This window comes from Mustela lutreola, chromosome 15, assembly GCF_030435805.1.
Source record: "Mustela lutreola isolate mMusLut2 chromosome 15, mMusLut2.pri, whole genome shotgun sequence".
Lineage (NCBI taxonomy): Eukaryota > Metazoa > Chordata > Mammalia > Carnivora > Mustelidae > Mustela > Mustela lutreola.
The window spans coordinates 43,810,628-43,833,202 of NC_081304.1; the positions used below are offsets into that span (position 1 = coordinate 43,810,628).

The window sequence follows — 22,575 nt, forward strand, 5'->3', positions numbered from 1 at the left end:
TTGGGCTCCCTGCTTGGTGGGAAGCCTGCTTCTCTCTCCCCCACTCTCTCTGCTTGTATTCCCTCTCTCGCTGTGTTTGTCTCTGTCAAATAAATAAAATCTTTAAAAAAAAATAGAAAAGAAAGAAAAAAAGGGGCGCCTGGGGGGCTCAGTGGGTTAAAGCCTCTGCCTTCGCCTCAGGTCATGATCTCGGGGTCCTGGGATCGAGCCGCGCTTCGGGCTCTCTGCTCAGCAGGGAGCCTGCTTCCTTCTCTCTCTCTGCCTGTCTCTCTGCCTACTTGTGATCTCTCTGTGTCAAATAAATAAATAAAATCTTAAAAAAAAAAAAAAAAGAAAGAAAAAGAAAAGAGAAGCAATCGAGAATATCCACTAGTGCACTCCACCTCGCCTACCCGCTTACTTGTACCTATGCCCATGTATTCTGGGTGACTACAGATCAAGGATCCGTGCTCCTACTGAAGGCCAGCCCTTTCACTGGTGGATTAGATCCTGTGACTTCAGCCATTTCCCGCCCTATTGTATCATCAGATTTTCCCTCTTTACTAGATCATTCCCTTTAGCACACAACCTTTCTCCCACCTTAAAAACAAAAAACAAACCCATTCCCAAATATTATTTATTTATTTGACAGAGAGAATGATAGAACACACGCAGGGGGAACAGAAGAAGAGGGAGAAGCAGGCTCCCCACCAAGCAGGGAGCCCGATGGAGGGCTCCAAACCAGGACCCCTGGATTATGACCTGAGCCGAAGGCAGACTCTTAACTACTGAGCTAGCCAGGAGCCCGCTCCTAGTCTCTCTTGAGCCCTGTCCATTCCGGTTTTTCCTGCACCACTCTGCTACAGCTGCTCTTACGAAGGTTACGAGGAACCTGTGCATTGCTAAATCCAAAGATCAATTCAATTTCATCCTCATCTTAAAAAGATTTTCTTCTGCCTTCCTTGTCTTGGATCATGGCAAGGCCATCCATCTGGGCACTCTCACTAGCTTGTGAAGTCATCTTTTTCTTCTTTTTCTTCCCTCTTACCCATGCAGTTGTTCAATCTTGTCAATCCAACAACCCAAACATCTTTCTTATTTATCTTTTCCTTTCTAACCTCGAAAAGCTTGCCAGACAGCTCTTGTCCAGACGGTAACTACTCTTTAGCCCTCCCCACACAGCCCCTGCAATTCTCTTGCTAGAACAAAGATGTAATCCATACCACTCCCCTCAGAAGTGGCTCTGTAAGTTTCCCATTTCCTGTGCAATAAAGCAACCCCCCCCCCCCCAGCATAGTACTGAAGTCCTTTCACCATCTGGCCCCAGCCTGCCTTCACGGCTTCTCTCAACACATCTTATATTCTAGCCACCATTCACAACCTGCCGCTGTCCCTCTACCCTTGCCGGTCCCTCTGCCTAGACTGCCCCTTTCTCCATTTTTTTTCCTCTTTGAGATTTCTTATTATTATTAAAAAAATAATGATCTCTGAAAGCTTGTAATATGCAAACTATGCCATAAATATTATACATGCATTGTTTCATTTAATTATCAGAAAACAGAAATAACTTTACCAGCTGAGGGGTGGGGTGCCTGGGTGGCTCAGTCATTAAGTGTCTCCTTTGGCTCAGGTCATGATTCCAGAGTCCTGGGTTCGAGCCCCGCATCGGGCTCCCTGCTCAGCATGAAGCCTGCTTCTCCCTCTCCCACTCTCCCTGCTTGTGTTCCTTCTCTCCCTCTGTCAAATAAATGAATGAAATCTTAAAAACAAAAAACAAACCAAAGAAAACCCGGCTAGGAAATGGTTGATCTAGGATTTCAGCTTGGTTCATGAGTCTGACAGTATTGGTGAAAATTTCTCTGACTTATCACAATTAGTTGCCTTTTCCTGTGTTCCAATAGCATTTGTTGTTGTTGTTTTGTTTCATTTTAGTTCACTACACAAAAGCAGTTTTATTACAGAGGTTAAACATACAGACTCTGAAGCCAGACTCCATGGGTTTGAGCCCTAGGTCTGTGGCTTGTCAGCTGTGAGACCTTGTGCCTCAGCCTTTTTATCTTTGAAAGGGGAATGATAATAGTACCTTCTTCAGGTAGTTGTGAGGATTAAACGCATCAGCCAACAGAAAGGGTTTAGCACAGAGCCTTTGCATTGCTCTGGCCCTATGGGTACACGCTGTTCTGTCTATGTTCTATCTCCCTCACTAGACTCTGGCCTTCTGGAAAAGGAGAATCTCTCATTCATCTTCCAGTCCTCCTGTGCCCAGCAAAGCAGATCTAGAGTAGGTGCTCCATAAGCCTCTACCAAACTGAATTTGTAAGTTTACAGATGTTTGCATCAGACAATGTGACATTTACAAGTTCATGGTTTATGCTGTTCTTCAATTACCTTCAAGTCTTTTAAAGAAAGTGATTACCAAAGTCAACAAGGCCATCCAACAGCTCTGCCTTGTTTTGAAAAGTCCAGGTCTTTACTGCTCTGCTTCTGTGAACAGGAAGCCTTTTCACCTTCAAGCTTTTCCTAACTTCCTTCATTTGTGAGGCCAACACTTTCCCTGTGGGGGAGGAGGAAAGGAACACCTGTCACAAGGTTCAAGACTTCTCTGGGACAGCTAGAGGTATGTAGCTGGAGGTTCTCCTCCAGTGAGCCGTGGCCAGGGTCAGGTTTCACTTCTAGCCACTGGCACAGTGTACCTGCTAGGACCGGAGACTCTAGACCTGAGAGAGGTCTGAGGATTCCTGGGAGGGCTCAGGCTCAAGTCACATCACATTGTCTCACTGCCCTCAAGCTTATTTATTTACATTTCAAGGCTGCCTCCCTAGGTGAGGCTGGGAGTGAGGTGGCAGGAAGAGGTTTCAAAGGAGAGCAAAAATAGTAGAAAAGGAAATATTTGATTAGAGGTTAACATGTCCCCTGGGGTTTCTTTGATTTAGATTATTGTAAAAGTGCATCGTGTAACGATTAAGCACTCCCCAGGGGGAAGTGGTCTCTGTATCAAGTAGAGGCTTCTGTTCCTGATGTGTTATGCTGCTGTGTATGATGTGGACTCAACCAAACGAGGCATTTATAGCACCAGTCACAGTGACTGTGCTAAAGTCATTATCATCACCTAAGCCTGAGCTCTCTTCTCACCTGTATCTTGGTGAACACCTGCAAAAGTTGCTTAGGCTGTAACTTGGAGTCAGCCTACAGTCCTCTCTTTCGGCCACCAGACCTTATATACTTCCTTTCCCGAAAGTCTTTCATATCCATTTCCTTCTCTCTGCTTCCACTGTCATCGCCTTTGAAGGTTAAAGGCTTCATCATGTCCTCTTGGATTGTATCTTCCTCACGAGTTTTTTGGTCTCAAGCCCTAGGCCTTCTCGACTCCATTCTCTATGTTAGGGTCAAGGGGATTTTTCAAAATTAAAATCTACCTGGTTTACAATCCATCCATGGCTCCCATGGTCTTCTGTATTATGTGTTCCCCAGACCCTGGCTTGTGAGGCTTTTCAGGTTCTGATCCTGCTTCTCTGGCTTAGGTCCTGTCAGGTCACCTCCACACCTGTGAGTACCTTCACATCGAAATCTTGATCTGCACCCAGTCCTCAGAACATGAAGTAAGTGTTCTCAGGCCTTGCAGTTTTCTGGGCTTGCTCCTCCTTCTGCCCAGAATTCCTCCTCTCCCCTTCAGCTTTTCTTCTCCTTTTCTCCTCCTCAGGTTGAATGAGGTTTCCCTCATATCATACCTGGACATCTCTATCAGAGACTGTATCTGATCTCTATCTTACCAGCATCTGGCTCTGACATACAGTAGATGCTCAATGAATATTTGACAGAGAAATGAATGAACTCTTTACTAGTCATATTAGGGTTCAATCATAGTTCAAGAACGGCCTTGAAATGCCTGGCTCTGAAAGAAGAAAATACCACAGTTATTGTAATTATGTTGTTAGATGGGTAAAATTTCACAATTGATACAAAAATTGTGAGGTTTTGTGTTTCTTCAAGCTAAAGTGACTGAAGCTTATTTTAAAAACCAGTTTAAAAGGCCTTGTCTCTAGACGATTTAAAAAAACCCTATTTGCCAGCTTTGACAAAACATTGAGTTCAGGAATTATACTCACCAAGCAAGTGTTTCCAGAAATGTCATACCTGCTTCTTTAAGAATGTCATTCTAAGGCCACAATTAAACAAATAACTCTTTCAGGAGAGTTGTGAGAGGGGAGAAAGTGAACTATGAAATGAAATCTGCCGACAGAAGGCTGAGACCAGCACACACAAGAATTAGTGGCAGTGAAATAACCTGGAATGACACCTAAGGACATATACATTATACATGATTATACATTAACACAAAGGGAGCCTACTACGTAGCAGATTTCTGCTAAACATAAAGAAGACACCTTCTTTCAACACAGAAACTAAAAACTGGAATAGACTGCCTTGAGAAGTGAGCTCTAAGTGTCCCAGTGTCCTGCTGTCCTCCGTGGCTTGCAGGGCGCTGGGCTCAAGCCAAGGCAGGACGGCTCCAGTGGAAAGGCACGGGGTGGAAACGGCTAGGGCGTCCTTTGGCTCTTTCAAGGTAGATTCTTTCGAACCTTTTGATTATTATTATTAAATTTTTTTATTGTAGTTCTTTGATTCTTTGGAATCTTTTGATTCTTTCGATTCTCAGTTCGAAGCGTTAAAGCGCAACGGGGAAAAGCTGCAACAAAGATGGGAAGGGAGCTAGTAAGAGTACTCAGAGAAAAGTGGGTGAGAATTTAACGCGTAAGCCATAAAGGAGAGATTGCGCGAGTAGAGGAAACGCGGAGCAAACGCAGAAGAGGAAACGGGGAGGAGGGAAAGCGAGGGAGAGGAAGCCGAGGGAAGGAAGAGACCGACCAAACTACTCCGGGACAGGAGGAAGGCACGCCCAGAGCGAAGCTGCAGCTTTAAGGAAAGCCCCGCCCCCTGCGTGACGCCGCAGAAGACCCGTCCACGATTGGCTGCGACTGGAGGGCGGGAGGGGGGTTGCTAGGCGCAGAGGGGATCCGGCGGGCCCCCGCCTCCCGGAGCGCGGAGCCGCGGGAGCGGAGTGGGGATTAGCGGCGCTGCTGGAAGATGGCGAGGGGCTGGGACGCGCGGCCGCGGTGGCGGCCCGGGCGCCTCCCGTTTCTGCTGTGCCTGCTGCCGCTGCTGCGGAACCCGACCTGGGCAGCACACATCAAGAAGGCGGAGGCGACGACAACTACGACGAGCGCAGGCGCCGAGGGGGACGAGGGCCAGTTCAATCGCTACTACCACGAAGAAGAGCTGGGCTCGGCGCTGAGGGAGGCGGCGGCCGCAGGGCCCCCGGGCCTGGCCCGCCTCTTCAGCATCGGCAGCTCGGTGGAGGGTCGGCCGCTGTGGGTGCTGCGCCTCACGGCCGGCCTGGGGCCGCCGCCTCCTGACGGTGACTTGGGGTCCGACGCGGCGGGGCCTCTCCTCCCCGGCCGACCGCAGGTGAAGCTAGTGGGCAACATGCACGGCGACGAGACCGTGTCGCGCCAGGTGCTGATCTACCTAGCCCGCGAGCTGGCTGCTGGCTACCGGCGCGGGGATCCGCGCATCGTCAGCCTGCTCAACACCACCGACGTGTACTTGCTGCCTAGCCTCAACCCCGACGGCTTTGAGCGCTCCCGGGAGGGAGACTGCGGCCTCAGCGATAGTGGCCCACCCGGCGCCAGCGGTCGCGACAACAGCCGCGGCCGGGACCTCAACCGCAGCTTCCCCGACCAGTTCAGCACCGGCGAGCCCCCAAACCTGGACGAAGTGCCCGAGGTGCGCGCCCTCATGGACTGGATGCGCAAGAACAAGTGAGTGTCGTAACCTTAACCCTCCACCCCCACCCCAACTCGCCCACCCACGTGAGCCTGCGGGGTCAGAGGCTGAGTGGGCATTCCGACAGTGCACTCAGTAGGCATTCAAACAGTGCTTGCTTGCAGGCCCCAGGGACGGGGGTAGTGAAGGTGGAAGGCGACACCTGGTACCCGGGGCAGGGCCCAGGCCGCTTAGTCTCTAGTCCCACTAATAGTCCAAGAAGCGCTGCCTAGAGGCTGTCATTTGTTCAACCGATGCAAAGAGCTGTTTGGCTAGAAGCGAGACTTCTTTCCGACATTCTGGTCCCTATTGTCACAGAATCATAGAATATGAGCAGTAGAAGAGAACTTAAGGATAACTCCTTAGGTCAGCTCACTCATTTTATAAATAAGCTGTTAATATTGCTGTTATTACTGTGCTAAGTAAGCTCTTTCCCTGGACTGCATGATCTCACTTGACGTGGGTCACAATCTCATGAAACAGACATCGTTAATATCCCTGTTTTGCATAAAGGGGAAATTGAGGGTCAGAGCGGTTAAATAATGTACACAGTAGGAAGTGTAGCTGGGACTTGGATGCAGGCAATCTGACTCTTTGTCAGTGCCCTTAACAGCTGTAGAGGGAGGTTGTAACCCATTAATGATAAATGACACTCTCAGGGTCTTGGTTATTTGAAGGAAACTGGTTCTCTTCCAGTCTCTACTTCTGACTCAGCTAGGGAGCATATGGCTATGGCTGGAGAACTTGCACAGAGCTGGTACTTTCATCTGCGAGCTGCTTCATTTTAGCTTCTCTGAGAGGTTTCTGGTGTCATTTGTGTACTTTATTAGTGGGCCAGAGCTGAATGGCTAATTATCACATTTAATACCTTAAGTGTTAGTAAGCACTGTGTGCGTTGTAAAAAATTAAAAGCAATAGGACCTCAAGAAATTGATACATAACGAGAATATTATAAATATCTGTGATATGTGTTTATGTACCCAGTTAAACTTTACAGGAATTGTTCCTACTGACAAAATGTGTGTGGGCTGCAATAATATTCCATCTTTGTGGAAGAGGTAGAACTTGAACTGTGTCTTGAGAGATGAGTAGGATTGTCAGCAAAAAGGAGGAGAGGAGGAATAAAAGAAGAGAGAACTTACTCCAGATGGAATAATGTCTGAAGTGAGCATGTACTTCTTCTCTTTTCAAGCTTTGCCAGCTTCCCTTTTTCGGCTTTGCCCCCGTATCCCCATTTTTGTCTTTCATAAGGCTTGCGAGGCAATAGTTAATCTTTCCATCTTGATTTAAAGGTTTCTAAGTGACAGATATAATAAAAGTAATAATGAATAGAGAAGTTGCTCTCTGGGACTTGGGATCATCTTGTCTACAAGATTTCAAGGCATGTGACGGACCTAGAAAATTCATAGGCATTATGACACTCCTAGATTTTTTTTTTATCTTCCACCTTTCACTTTGCTCCTCCTTTTGAGATCCCTTGTAGATATTTAATTTAACATACTTATTCTGGGAAGAAATTTTTTTCTTGTAAAAAAAAATGAGCTCTGAACATTTGCCCAAGAAACGTGACTTTAATGTGTATCTTGTTGTCAGAATCTATGATGGCCAGGGCATTTCTGAGATGATATATCGAATGAACTGCTTCCATTGCTTAAATGAAAATGCCCTGTCATGACCCTTGCCGGGATATAAATTCCGTGACTGGATTTTTCTCATCATTATTAGTTCTGCGGTGACCAGAAATGAAAATGAGCTTTGCCTTGGTGCAAGTCACCTTGAGGCTATACCAAAAGCCTTAAACTTTAAATGTGGAACCAAAAAATTTGCTCTTGGTTAACTTTTTCATATCATAGTGTTTAATGATTATAAGTTTTGGTTGGGCCAGTTAGTTCAATAGACAGGAGCTTGTGATGAATTTACAAGTTAAACTGTGTTTTTTGGCATTACACAGAAAGTCATTTGGTTCTGTGGCTATGGACTGTCCCAGTCATAACGAACCACATTTCAAACATGTAACTCTAATAAGAAGGGAAAGTAGGTGCCTATATAGGGTGAAAAGTACATCCATCCATCCTCACTTTTCACAAATAAATTCAAAATGCATATTCTTTAGTGATAAATTAATAACAGGACACTGATATATAAATAAAATTAGAAGCACAAGCATGCACACAATCTGAGATTGATTTCTGGAGTCAGCTCTGTGAATAGGAAATTTAAGAACTGAACACATCAGTCTAAATGGGAAAATTACCTTTTTCAGTGTATTTTCTGAAATCATTTAAATGATTTCTAGATATGTTATTCACCTGGCTAGATTAGAAATAGATTTTTGTTGTTATTTTGGGTATGTAAGAATTTAAGACTTATCTCAATAACTTCTGCTTAGGAAAGTGAATTTTATTTTCTTTATTTACCTTATACTTCATCCAGTGGTGTTTCTGTATTATTGATGATTGACACATACTTAGGAAAATATATAAGATTTTAACCCCATCATGAAAATAAAGATTTTATAGTTTTCTTAGCCCACATTTTTGGCATACGAGGCTTCTCTAATTAAATATATCTGCTTAGACTTTAATAGGAGATTAGCATTTAAGTGATTTTTTGGTATGTTGTTGAAATATTATCTTATGGCTGGGAGTGGGTAGAAACTACTGTTGAGGGTCTTGTGTTATATCTGTAGTTTCCTGAATCTTTAGAATTTATTGTATCAGACTCAAGTTCTCATCATTTTAATTTATTTCTTTGTTTTTATTTATTTTTAAATTTATTTGAGAGAGAGAGAATGAATGCGGGAGGGGAGGGACAGAAGGAGAGGGAGAGAGAAAATTTCAAGCAAACTCTGCACTGAGCTGGAGAGGGGGCTCCATCCATGACCCTGAGATCATGACCTGAGCCAAATTCAAGAGTTGGACACTTAACCCACTGAACCACCCAGACACCCCTCAAGTCCTCCTAATTTTTGTTTATTTGTTTTGTTTTGGTTTTTTGTTTGTTTTGTTTTATTAACCTATAATGTATTATTAGTCTAGTCCTCATAATTTTTTAAAAAGTTATTTATAGGGTTATCTGGAGAGCACAATAGAGTTAAAAATTGGCTTTTTAATATCTATAGATCTTTTTTTATAATATTTATAATATGTTTAGGAGGTACCTTAAATCTTATGCAAGGAATAATATATGATCTGAAGTCAAGTATGAGGTACATTTAAAAGAATTTATTTGCATGGAAGCCATAAAATACTTTTCAAATAAAATTGGATTGACATGCAAAGTTGGTTTGATAAAGACTACAAATGATAAACTTCTAGCTACTATAATAGGTCTCACTTTGTCTTGAAATCCTTATAAGAGTGGCATTCATACTTTTAAGACTACACAAGTCAAGTAAGGAAAATCTAACAATTGAATTTTATCACTCAAACAGATTGCAAATATTTTGTTTTTCTTGAAGTATTCAGTTAGACCATTTTAATATCTCTGAGAAGCATTGCCAGAAATGCCTAACAGTGAAAACAGCAGTTAGTAGAAAATCTCAATCGGACTTTAAAGTTTTAACTGAAAATATACAATTAAATTAAAATATACAATTTAACTGAAAAATACAATTAATATACAATTAAGCAATATACTTGCTTCATTTATTTAGAATATGCAGTTATCCATTTTATTTTACAAGAATATGAGTGCCATGAGGACATTTTTATGTTTGTTTGTTCCCTGTTGTATTCCTTAGTGCCTAGAACATTTTGCACGTAGTTGACATAGTGGCTGAATGGATTACCTGAAGTAGGCTAGCCTTCTCATATCTTTCCCAAAATCAGAGCGGGAGAGAAAAGTACTTAAATTACTTTAGACATAAAAATCTAAAGTAAATTGATAATACCTTAGTGATGAGGGCCAGATGGGTAGAATGGAGTTTAAATGTTAGAATATGTACTTAGGCTTTGTTTCTGTGTCATTCTTTCGCCCAAGAGCTAGCAGTGGTAGTGGGGAGTAGAATGAAAGTCTGAAGGCAGTGATTCCCTGATTCCCTAAGTAGGATGCTAGATATCTTCAAAGGAGTGAACATTCGTTGAGCAGAAGATACACAGCAGTGGTTGTGCTGAAGGTGTTGTACATGTAATAATTCTTAGAACAACCCTGGGAAGCAGGTAGCTTCAGCCCCCATTTTACAAATGAGAGAGAAACTGGGGTTCAGTGACTTTAGGGGCAGTAACTTCTTCCTGATCATATTTTATTACTGGTGATATCGTATTTATTACTGGTGACATCATATTTATTACTGAGTGACAGCTCTGAGAGACTGAATGTTCTTGCCCACATTTGCCTGGCTCCAAAACCTGAGCTATTGCTGCTCTACCAAGTGACATTCTCTGGTGTCTGGAAGGTTGCTACTTATAATAATATATGTTAGTTTTTAACTAGTCTCTTTTCATAGTCTCTTCTAGTTTTTAGTCACTGTTTTTATTGGCTAAGTTTTATCTTCTGATGAACAGATTCTGTGTTACAAGTAATTTTCACTTTTTGATATTTTCTGGGATGGTACTGATCACACTGAAAATAACCTTTCAAATTAGACATACTATAGGTTTAAGTTTCTTTGAAGCATATAGAAAGAAATGTTATATATAGCCCCCTTTAGAATGTCTGTAGGTCAGTTCATTTCAGCCACCAAAAGGCAGAAGCAAGAAAAACCAATTTAAAGTGCAAAGAAGAAAGTGTTTAATCTGTAGTCACATTAATAGTTTGAACTGTTCCATGAGGGAAAGATGTATAAATAGGACTTCAGCATGTTTTTGTTTTTACTTTCACCATAAAAGGAGTTCTTCAGTATTTCTGTATCTATAAATTTCACCAAATTATAAATTGGTTCACTTAAAAGTAGAAACATTAAAAAAAAAAATGTTTCTTTTATGGGAGCAGCCCTGTCTCCATGTCAGTTTATTTTTTAATGGACCAATCAGAAACCTTGGGCTTAGAAAGCTGCTTCTATGGTGATGCACTGAAGGACTAATCTTCTCTGTGCTATATTGTTTTTCTCTGAAAGCAGCTCACTGTATCAGGTTCTCCCCACCCCCAGTCTTCTCAACTGTGGCTTCTCTCTTGAAAATGTGAATTTAGTATATTGTGAAACTGGAGTCAGGCAAAACACATACTTTTTAAATTAGATTCCCTACCTTTAACATTTTGGGATGGTAAATATAAAAAATCATGAAGGTTAGTAACCTAACTCATGTATTCAACACATATTTATACAAGCCACGTTTTCTACAATGTTAACATGTTATGAAATACAAGTATTAGGTTGAACTCTATGAAATTGTCATTTTTGTAGGTCAAGAAGTAACTGAACACTGGCAAGTTCATATTGTTCAACCTAATACGTACATTTTGAATTCCCTGAATTAGTTGTCTCCCAGAATGTTAATTTATACTGTTACTCAGCTACATTTTCAATGATGGTAAAATTCTTTAAAGTTACTTGTATAAACTGCCTGAAATTTGTTGAACTGATGATGTTTTCTTTCCTTTTCTTTCATTGTTGTTGTTCTGCTTCCAGTAGCTGATAGTGTTGTCTCTTCTAGTTCTCTAAGAGATACATGAGTTCATTTATGAAAGATGTAGAATTTTTAAATACATGGCATTTTCTGTGCTTTTTTTTTTAGTGACATGTGCTTTGGTTTTTTTCAAAGGTTTGTGCTTTCTGGAAATCTGCATGGTGGCTCGGTGGTAGCAAGCTATCCTTTTGATGACTCTCCAGAACATAAGGCCACTGGAATCTATAGCAAAACATCAGATGATGAAGTCTTTAAATACTTGGCAAAAGCCTATGCATCAAACCATCCCATAATGAAAACTGGCGCCCCTCGTTGTCCAGGAGAGGAAGACGAGACTTTCAAAGATGGGATCACAAACGGCGCACATTGGTATGATGTGGAAGGTATGGAAAGCCTTGAATTTGCTATATTTTCCCCTTTATCAGTTGGCTTTTCTCTCTCTCCTTTTTCTTTTTCTTTTTCTTTTTCTCTCCTCCCCTCCCCTCCCCTCACCTCCCCTTCTCTGCCCTTCCCTGCCTTCCTGTAAGCTGTGTGCCCAATGTGGGCATGGACTCCCCACCCCCCACACCCATGACACCCTGACCCCGAGATCAAAAGTCACATGCTCTACTGACTGAGCCAGCCAGATGCTCCTCATTTAGCTTTCTTGTGAATACTCTGAGTGGAAAAGAGGAAACTTTGAGGAATTCTAATTTCTAAAAATTTTGTTTTTTATTTTGAAATTTTCAAACCCACAGTACAATTGAAAGACTACACGAAGGCCTATATATCCTTCATTTAAATTCACCAACTTTTGTTATTACCCTAAATGTTCCTCCTCTCCTGTCCCTTCCCCTCACACATTCTCTTTTGCCAAAGCATCCACAGGTAGGTGCAGATTCCTTAATATTTCACCTGTAAGTACCTCAGCATGTGGTTTCCAAGTACTGGAACATTTCTGTGTACAACCATATACTATTATCATAACTGAGAGGTCAACAGTAATTCAGTACTACCATCCTACATTCTGTCCATCACTCAAATTTCCTTTATTAGTCCTCAGATTTCCTTTATAGCTTCTTTTCTTCCAGATCAGATCCAAGCAAAGTTCAAGCATTACATTTGGCTCTTGTGCTTTTGTGGTTTCCCCAATGTAGAACCATCAATATCAATACTTTCTTAATGATAGTGAATCCTTTGAAGAGTTCAGGCCAGTTGTCCTACAGAACATCCCATATTCTGGAACTTGGTCAGATTTCCCAGTAAGACTCACATAGATTACATCACATCATATGCGGACCCACGTAAAGTACCTGTGCCAGTGTCCATTGCAGTCATCTTAGTTAATGGGCTGACCACCAGTTCTCTCCCTTTTATATAAGGACATGGTTTCCTTTTATATTTTAATCTATGGGGTGATCATGGAATTTTTTTTAAAACTTGTGGTTGAATACACACATATAACATGATATTTGTTATTTTGATCATTTTTAAGTATAGAATTAAGTGGCATTCAGTACATTCACAGTGTTGTGCACCCAATGTCCTCACTACTTAAGAAAACTTTTTCAGCATCCCAAACAAATTTGGTGACCGTTAAGCCATAATTTTCCATTCCCCTTCTAATCTATTCTCTATCTCTCTGGATTTGCCTATTCTAGATATTTCATAGAACTGGAATCATAGAATGTTTGTCCTGAGTCTGGCTTATTTTACTTAGCCTGATGTTTTCAAGGTTCTTGCAATTTGTAGCATATCTCAACACTTCATTGCTTTTTATGATGAAGAAATACTCCATTGTATGCGTATACTCCATTTTGTTTATCCACTCATTTATTGATGGGCGCTGGATTGTTTCCACCTTTTGGTTGTTGTGAATAATGCTACTTGAACATTGGTGTACAAATACCTGTTTAAGTCCTTGTTTTCAGGGCTCCTGAGTGGTGCAGTCAGTTGAGCAGCTGACTTGGTTTCTGCTCAGGTGTGATCTCAGGCTTGTTAGATTTGAGCCTTACATCAGGCCGCATGCTCAGTACAGTCTGCTTGGGACTCTCTGTCCCTTCCCCTCTTCTCCTCCCACCTCTATTCATGCTCTCTTTTTCTCTCTAAAATAAATGCATCTTAAAAAAAAAAAAAAGTCCTTGTTTTCATATCTTTAGGATATGTACTCAGGAGTGGCATTGTTGGATCATATGGTAATTTTCTCTTTAGCTTTAAGGAACCATCAAATTGTTTATTTACCCCAGTGGCTGTACCATTTTACATTCCTATCAGTAATATATAAGGGTTCTCATTTTCCACAGAATATTATTTTTAAAAGAGTTGTTAAAGTAAGTTTGTTTACCTTTTCTTTTCAAATGTTATATAAACAGCTATTGTGCTTTTTAAACTTTGGATGTCCTTTGAATAATAGCCTTTTTCTTTTTATGCAGTCTTAGACTATTTAATTAAGACTAAGCGGAAGGTTGGGGTACCTGGGTGGCTCAGTGGGTTAAGCCTCTGCCTTCGGCTCAGGTCATGATCTCAGGGCCCTGGGATCAAGCCCCCGAATCGGGCTCTCTGCTCAGCAGGGAGCCTGCTTCTGCCTCTCTCTCTCTGCCTGACTCTCTGCCTACTTGTGATCTCTCTCTCTGTGTCAAATAAATAATCAAAATCTTTAAAAAAAAAAAAAAAAGACTAAGCGGAAGGTAGAAGTTAATTCATGGAAATGTCATCTGTATAAACTTTTTCTCCTTTTAGAATCTGCTGATGGTAAAATGCCGTAGCTCTTCCTTATTTTTTTAATGGCAGTGAGTTAGTTACATTATAAAGTGTCTTATGACATTTCTTTTAATGGGCCTTTAAACCTTTGGATTATTCTTTGACTTTATCTGTCAAGCACTGTTTACTCAAATTGGATCCTAAGTTTGAGAACTTGCTACTTTGAGGGTCTTTTGATTCCCCTATAGTTTCTACTAATATTTCTTGTATGTAACAAACATCCATAAAGAGGTTTAAAATAATTAGAAGCCATTTCTGTCCATGACAACTAGAGATGATTTGAAAATTATTTAATTTCTTTTATAGATAAGAAACATACTTTGATGTTTAATCCCATTTCAGTCTTCAGGAAACATATTTAATAAAGTCTGACTTTATGAACTAATGGTTTTATGATGCAGTCAAGTTGCTTCATTAATTGGAGATACCATTTAAAATAATGTGTTAAAAATAATTTACTTTTTTTTGGAGAAAATTGCAAACAGAAAGAAATTTCTAATTGATGGTTAAGGAAGGCAAATCTATGTTATACTATTAAAAAAAATAGGGTGCTGCCTTCACAGTAATTAAGATTGTTTGGTTAAATACAACATCTGAAAACGTTACATTTTGCTGCTGCCACTATTATTGTTTTAATGAACATCAACTTTTCTCCTTTTCTAGCTGGATGGTCAGATCTATTTTCTGGTTATTTCTACAACTAACTTATATCTCTTCTAGCAATATTGAGCAGTTTTAAGAAATTCAGCAGGGCAAATTCACTTTGTTTATCTTATCCAGGACTGCAGTGAGTAAGATATTGTGAAACCTCGTGACTAGGCATGTACTCAGACCCGGATGTCCTGGAGTAATTTGACTGCCGCTTTATGTGATGTATTTAGAAATTCTAGCTCGAAGTAGTATATACTTTTAGAGCTAAAAGCGAATATATTGATCTACTCCAACCCTTTTGCTGTATAGGGAATCAAGACCCCTGAGGGGGAATAACTTGTACAATATCATTTATTACTTTAGCAAATATTTACTGAACTTCTGCCATCTCCCATATACTGTGTTAGGTAATGGGAACTTGAGCCAAACAGGAGCAATTCCTGCTGTCAAGGATTAGACCGTGTTTTAGGAGTACGGGATACGGGGTCATTTGGCCCCACCATGATCACATTGGTTAGTAGAGTTGACCCAGCATATCTAGCTGTCTAGGTGGGTGGGCCTTGCTTCTCTCAACGTGTTTCTCAAATCTGCAGGGTACCTCTAGGGAATGACTATCCTAATAAGGCCTCTGAATGAGTAGTCATGCTCTGCTGCTAAAGTCTCCTTATTGTGTGAGAGCCTAAGGCAAACTTTTTCATGGAGCAGACCCTCTGCTGCTGCTGCTGTTTTTTTTTTTTAAACCATAGTGTGCTGATTTCTTTGCCTTTTGTCTACCATTCTTTTTTTCTTTCTTCACAGTTAAGGAGACATAAAAATCATCTGATGGTTTAATATGTTTATTCCAAATCAAATTTAATGAAACTGAATGGTAGTTTTAGGTCAACTTGTAAGAATTGCTTTCTTTTAACTTACAAAATTTTAAAAAGGACAAGCAGCCCCAGGCCACCTATAATTGAAATTATATGATCAAAAGTCACAATTTGATATAATTTTTAGAAGCTTTCTTAGGCAGAATGCTGTTATATTTTTTTCTTGCAGATAGAACAACTCTGGAAGGCAGTGTAGTATAGTGGCTAAGGGCAGAGCTTTGGAATCCTGCTGCCTTGAGTTTGAATCCCAGCTCTGTCGTTGACTAGCCACGTGTGTGCGAGAGAAATAGAGAGAGCATGCGCGTGTGTGAAAGGTGGGGGTGGGGGGAGAAAGAGAAGTTTATGCAAGTAAAGTAATTTCTCTGAGACTCATTTCCCACATACATAAAAGGAAGACAAATACTATCTACCTCATAGGATTATGAGGCCCAAGTGAGAATGGATATAAAGCTCTTAACCTAGCAGCTGGCATCGTGGGTGCTTATATCTGGTGGAATTTAAACTTCAGGAGGGCAGGAACTTGATTTATTCAGTTTTCAGTTTTCTGTTTCTAGCACATAGAGCTGTGCCTGGTCTATAGAAGGTAAACAATAAGGCTTTTTTGAATTTTGAATAAGTGAATCCTTGCATCTGAGAAATGTGTACACAGTTATTTAAAATCTTAGATGATGTGTAGACAAGATAATCTTACAAGTTTATAAAAATATTCCTCTTAATTTTGTTCACACTCTGAGAAAATAAGTTATCTTACTGGTAGATCTGAGGTGAATGTTTTTCAGACTTTTTTTTTTAAAGATTTATTTGAGAGAGAGAGAGTGTATATACACAAGTGGGAGGGGTAGAGGGGGAGAGAGAGAGAATCCAAAGCAGACTTCACACTTGGAACATGGAGGCCCACACGGGGATCAGTCTCACTATCCCAAGATCATGACCTTAGCCGAAACTAGTAGTCGAACGCTTAACTAACTGACTGTGCCATCCAGGTGTCCTGAAACTTTTTTTTTCCTGAAACTTTTTTTTTTAATTGTAATCTAAAATGTAAAATTACCTTTCAGTCATTTAAATACATCTCATATGTGTGTACATAAAACCGAAACAATTTCATGAAATAGTACTTTGTGATATATTCTGGTATTGCTTTTTTCTAGTCTCTACTAGTTCATTAAACAAAAAATGCTTATCTGAACCTACTTCTATATCTCACAGTGCACTAATGGGTCATGACCTATAGTTTCAAAGTATACTGTTTTTGGTTACTCTTGGTAAAATTGATTTATTTTCAAATTCTAAGTAGGAACAAAACACCTTATAAATTGCATGTAATAACTTACTATTTAGGCTTTTTATTTTGCCCTGTCTTGTTTATGTTAGTCATTTCCAGTGAGGACTGAGCCATCTGTGTTGATCTGAGATCACCTACTTTTAGACTGTTTTCCTTATATCAAAGAGTACTGAGATAAGAAATTGGTCAGAAATATTGTCAGGCCTGTGTGTTGTTCATGTGAGCCTGTGCATTCTCTGATTAGTTAGGTCAGCTGCCATAGTCTTTAAACATTGCTAACTTCGGGCTGTGTCTTTTCAGACTGGTAATTATGATTTTTTTTTCTCCTTTGGAAGAAGAAAATGGTCTGTGGATTTATCAAACTTTCTTTCCTCTCCTTTTGTGCTTTATTTCAGCCTTTTCCCCCTTCTCCTTTTATGGGCAGAGAGTTAGGAAATGTGGCCAGATAGCATATAATGTAACTAATTCAGGTTTTTTTTTTTTTTTGTGAGAATAAACTTCTTTGGTCCTGTGGGCAGCTGTTCTCTGCCTAAAGTGGAGGTCAGACTGAGCAGCACTAATATGCTCTAAATATTGAGGTATATTTGGCTTGAGGTAGATTGTTGCCAGCAAGGGGAAACCATGGGGAAAATAATTACCAAATTGTTTTGAACAGCATGAAAGGTTACACTTAGTCCAAAAAAATGAACTGAAAAGCGTATTCTTGGGGAGCACACTCTGTGTCATTGAACAGGGCATTATGGTGAGGATGTGGAGAAGAAGGAACTCTGGTACAATGTTGATGGGAATAAAAATTGGTGCAGCCATTGTGGAAAACAGTACAGAGGTTCTTAAAAAATTAAAAATAGGGGTGCCTGGGTGGCTCAGTGGGTTAAGCCTCTGCCTTTGGCTTGGGTCATGATCCCAGGGTTCTGGGATCAAGCCCCACATTGGGCTCTCTGCTTGGTGGGGAGCCTGCTTCTCCCTCTCTCTCTGCCTGCCTCTCTGTCTACTTGTGATCTCTCTTTCTCTCTCTGTGTCAAAAAAATAAATAAATAAGTCTTTTAAAAAAATTAAAAATAGAAATACCATATGATCCAATACCCATTATTGGGTATTTACCCAAAGAAAAGAAAGACACTAATTTGGAAAGAGACATGATATGCATTCCTTTGTTTATTGCAGTATTGTTTACAATAGCCAGGAGATGGAAGTAACCTAAGTGTCCATCAGTAGGTGAATGGATAAGGAAGATGTGGTATACACACACACACACACATGTACTTATATACACAAATATGTGTATATGTATACACACAATGGATTATTACACAGCCATAAAAAGGATGCAGCCATGCCATTTGAGACAACATGAATGGAGGATATTACACTTAGTGAAATAAGTCAGACTGGGAAAGACAAATAACATATGATTTCATTCATAAGTAGAATCTAAAAAAAGCAAACAAATTAATTAAAAAATAAATAGCCTAATCAGACCTATAAAGATGGAGAACAAATTGATGTTTGTCAGAAGGGAGGGAGTGGAGGCTTGGGCAAAGTAGGTGAAGGGGAGTGGGCAATAAAGGCTTCCAGTTATGGAATGAAGAAGTCAGGGGAATAAAATGAGCAGCATAAGGAATACAGTCAATGATATCGTAATAGTGATGTATTGGGATGGGTGGCAGCTGCACTTGGAGTGAACATGGCATGGTGTATGAACTTGTTGAATCACTATGTTGTACACCTGGAGCTATACTCAAATAAATAAACAAAAAGCAAACAAACCCAGGGCATTATGAGTTAATCATATGATGTCAGGAAATTGGAATCTGTTTAAAGCAAAGAAAAAATCAAATGGATAGTGCAGAACTGAAAAAGATGCAGTATCTGATATATTAAGAATAGACAAATCCATTAATACAGTAGGAGGTTTTAAACATGTCTCAGTATTTGTTAGATCACAAAGACAAAAATATCAGTAGGGACACAGATTTAAATAACATAAATAAACCAACCTGACTAATGAACATATACAGATTATTGTCCTTGTATCTAATTTTCCTGCATCTTTACTAATCTGAAGTAGAGAGGAAAGGTAATTTACCATTAGTTATACTTATGTGTCTGGTTCTATTGGTGCTTGTATTACTTTGTTTTTAAAATTACATGTTACAAGCAAAGTAACAAAAAACCCAAAAGTTGGGGCGCCTGGGTGGCTCAGTTGGTTGGACGACTGCCTTTGGCTCAGGTCATGATCCTGGAGTCACGGGATCGAGTCCCACGTTGGGCTCCCAGCTCCATGGGGAGTCTGCTTCTCCCTCTGACCTTCTCCTCACTCATGTTCTCTCTCACTGTCTCTCTCTCAAATAAATAAATTAAAAAAACAAAAAACAAACAAACCCAAAAATGTTCTTACACCTTTGCTTGTTTCACACTTTAATAGCATCAAGTCTAAACTTACTAGCATGACACTAAAGGGCCTACAGTCTGACTCAAGCCTATATTTCTGTTCTTCTATCCTACCTCTCCTCTCCTCTCCTCTCCTCCCCTCTTCTCTTCTTTCCTACCTCTCCCCTGTCATTGAACTACTTGTCCTTTCCCCAAAATGTATACCTTGGGCTATTTTCTGGGATGCTTTTCTCCAGTTCCACTGTGGATGGAAACTCTAGGGTAGTAACTGTCACTCTCTGGCCTTCCTAGAGCTTTTTGTTAATATCATCATTATGATGTTTGTCTGGTTTGTTGTTAATAGTTTTTTGTGTGTCCTGCTAGAGTGTGAATTATTTGATAAGGTCAGTGTGTTACTATTCATTTGGAGTTTTTTTGTTTTGTTTTGTTTTGTTTGTTTTTTGACAGACAGAGATCACAAGTAAGCAGAGAGGAAGGTGGAGAGAGGGGGAGGGGGAAGCAGGCTCCCTGCTGAGCAGAGAGCCCAATTTGGGGCTCGGACCCAGGACCCTGGGATCATGACCTGAGCTGAAGGCAGAGGCTTTAACCCATTGAGCCACCCAGGTGCCCCTGGAGTTATCTTTATACAAAATGTATTGGCAGTGAAAAAGTGCTAGAGGAAGAGAGACTAGGGAGTGTTCACTGTTCTTTGGTGCAGAGTTTTTTTTGGAGATAAGGGCTTTATCTAGAGGGATGCCAGGGGAATGAAGAGGGAGTGTGAGATATAAGAAATTGTTGCAAAAAGAACTACAGGGTGACCATCCGTTAGATGGTAGAACAGAGTGTCAAAAAGAGGGACCCAAAGATCTAACTTGGAGGTGATTGAACCTAGGAATACTAATTGGAGGAGTATGTGTGTTTGTGTTCATGTTCTCTTCAGGTGAGAGAGGAGTGAAGATCGGGGATGGTGCTTGAGGTATTAGTTACTAGTTACAAGTGCCCATTGGGCAGTTGGGAAATAGGCTCTGGAGATTGGGAGAGAAGTCAAGATAATAAAGAGATTTAGCAGTTTTGAGATAAGGAAAACGTATGGCAGCATATATGATTTTGGAAATTGAATTGGTATTGTTTCCTGACATAATTTAATTGCTTAGAGCTGGAGCCAGAAATTCAACTAGAATATATATGTATAATAGAATACATAGGGGCGCCTGGGTGGCTCAGTCCATTAAGCGTCTACCTTCAGCTCAGTTCATGATTCTAGGGTCCTGGGATGGAGCTCCATGTCGGGCTCCCTGCATAGTGGGGAGCCTGCTTCTCCTTCTGCTGATCCCCCTGCTTGTGATCCTTCTCTCTCAATCTCTCTCTCTGTCTCTGACAAATAAATAAATAAATAAAGTCTTTGGAAAAAAAAATAGAGTACATATATAAATGAACAGATGGGTGGGGTTTGAGTCTGTTTGTTTGTTTGTTTTTTAACCTCTAAAGTATAAGTACTTCTGGCATTTTGCTCTGGGATGTTTTCTTTAAACAATGCTGGAAGTTCACATATTAATTTTCACGCCATTGTTCATGCTTGAAGAATACTATTGATAATCAAATGTGCATTAGTAAAGTGCTTTTGGTCTTCTCTAAACTTGTACATTAAGGAGGTGCTTGGACCTCTTTCTTCCTTCTTCTCTATTCTAATGTGAATGCTGCCTAATTTGAAAGGAAAGCAAAAAGGTAAAACAGTTCTCAAACAGAATATATTTGCTTCTACTCAAGTCACAAGTTTGCTTTAGTAAACTAAAATATACAGCCTGATATAAAATCTGACCTTTAGGAGCAGCACAATTGTATATTTTATAACATGATAGACTTACATGAAGGTGGAGAACCATATGTTAATCACTACTTTAGGATTTGGTCCCTAAATCTTCAGATCTGAGGTCTAGATAATCAGGTTTTTTTTCTCCTTTCTTTTCTTTTTTCTTTTTTCTATTTTCTATTTAACTCAGGTGGTAGAGAATGGGAGAGTACTTTAAAAAAAGGAAAATGTAGTTCAAAGAGCTGTGTGAGAGATCTTGTTGACCAACCAACTTAAACAAAACTGAAAACAGATGCAGAACTGTGTAATTTAGTTTAACTTTGTAGAACCATATCATTAGCAAATATATATTCAGTGGGAGTGGTGAAGAAAATAGATAAAGTTGCTGAGAATACAAACACCAAGTTCAATTAAGATTTGCTCATAGTAAACTTGAATTTAAAGACCAGGAATATGGGGAATTTTTAAAGGGCCTCTGTTTTTTTCTGTTCATTTGATGCAGATGTCCCACTTAAAATTTTTTGAGCGCTATGCTCATTAAGTTTTAAAAATATATCAGGGAGTGCAAAATTATCACTTATTAACTCACTTATTATCTATAAATAAATTGTTCACAGATGTCAAAATTGTGAGAACTCGCTGTCCTTTGAAGTAGGTTTTTTGGTTTTTTTTTTTTTAAGATTTTTAAATTTATTTGTCAGAGAGAGTGAGAAAGAGCATAAGCAGGGGGAGCGGTAGCCAGAGGGAGAAGCAGACTCCCTGCTGAGCAAGGAGCCCCATCTGGGACTCAGTCCCAGGACCCTGGGATCATCACCTGAGCCCAATGCAGACACTTAACCAACTGAGCCACGCCGGTGTTCTTGAAGTTTTTTGGTTTTTTTTTTTTTTTTTTTTAAGATTTTATTTATTTATCAGAGAGAGAGGGGGGGAGAGAGCGAGAACAGGCAGACAGAATGGCAGGCAGAGGCAGAGGCAAAAGCAGGCTCCCTGGACGCTGGGATCATGACCTGAGCTGAAGGCAGCTGTTTAACCAACTGAGCCACCCAGGCGTCCCTTGGTTTTGTTTTTTAAAGATTTACTTATTTGTCAGAGAGAGAGCACGTGCACAATTTGGGGTAGTGGCTGGCCAAGGGAGAAACAGGCTCCCTACTGAGCAAGGCAGGGTGGAGGTGGAGGACCTCCCAGGACCCTGGGATCATGAACGGAGCCAAAGGCAGCGGCTCAACCCACTGAGCCACCCAGGCACCCCTAGTTCCCTGTTTTTGAATGAAGGGTTGATTTATTTAAGTACCTCTCATGCCCCCAACAAAGCTAGATCTCTTTAGTGAAAACAGTAATAGGGACTGGTTCTATGATAACGATGAATTGAGTGACTAAAGCATATGAAAATTTGTTGTTGGACAAATAAAGGAGTTTAATGGGTATGAGCAGATCCTTTTATCATAAGATTTAGCCACCTATAGCAATTACTGTTAATCACAATTT

The 22,575-nt window shown here is 40.4% G+C and overlaps 1 protein-coding gene across 1 annotated transcript in view; it reads left to right on the plus strand.

The window, feature by feature from the left end:
* The first annotated feature begins 4,992 nt into the window (after positions 1-4,992).
* The window catches only part of CPD (carboxypeptidase D), a 77,622-nt gene continuing 60,039 nt past the window's right edge, over positions 4,993-22,575 (plus strand). The window contains exons 1-2 of the mRNA XM_059147377.1: positions 4,993-5,798; positions 11,505-11,752. Of these exons, the coding sequence (XP_059003360.1) occupies positions 5,065-5,798; positions 11,505-11,752 (982 nt within the window). The 5' untranslated portion in view covers positions 4,993-5,064. The remainder of the gene's footprint in view (positions 5,799-11,504; positions 11,753-22,575) is intronic.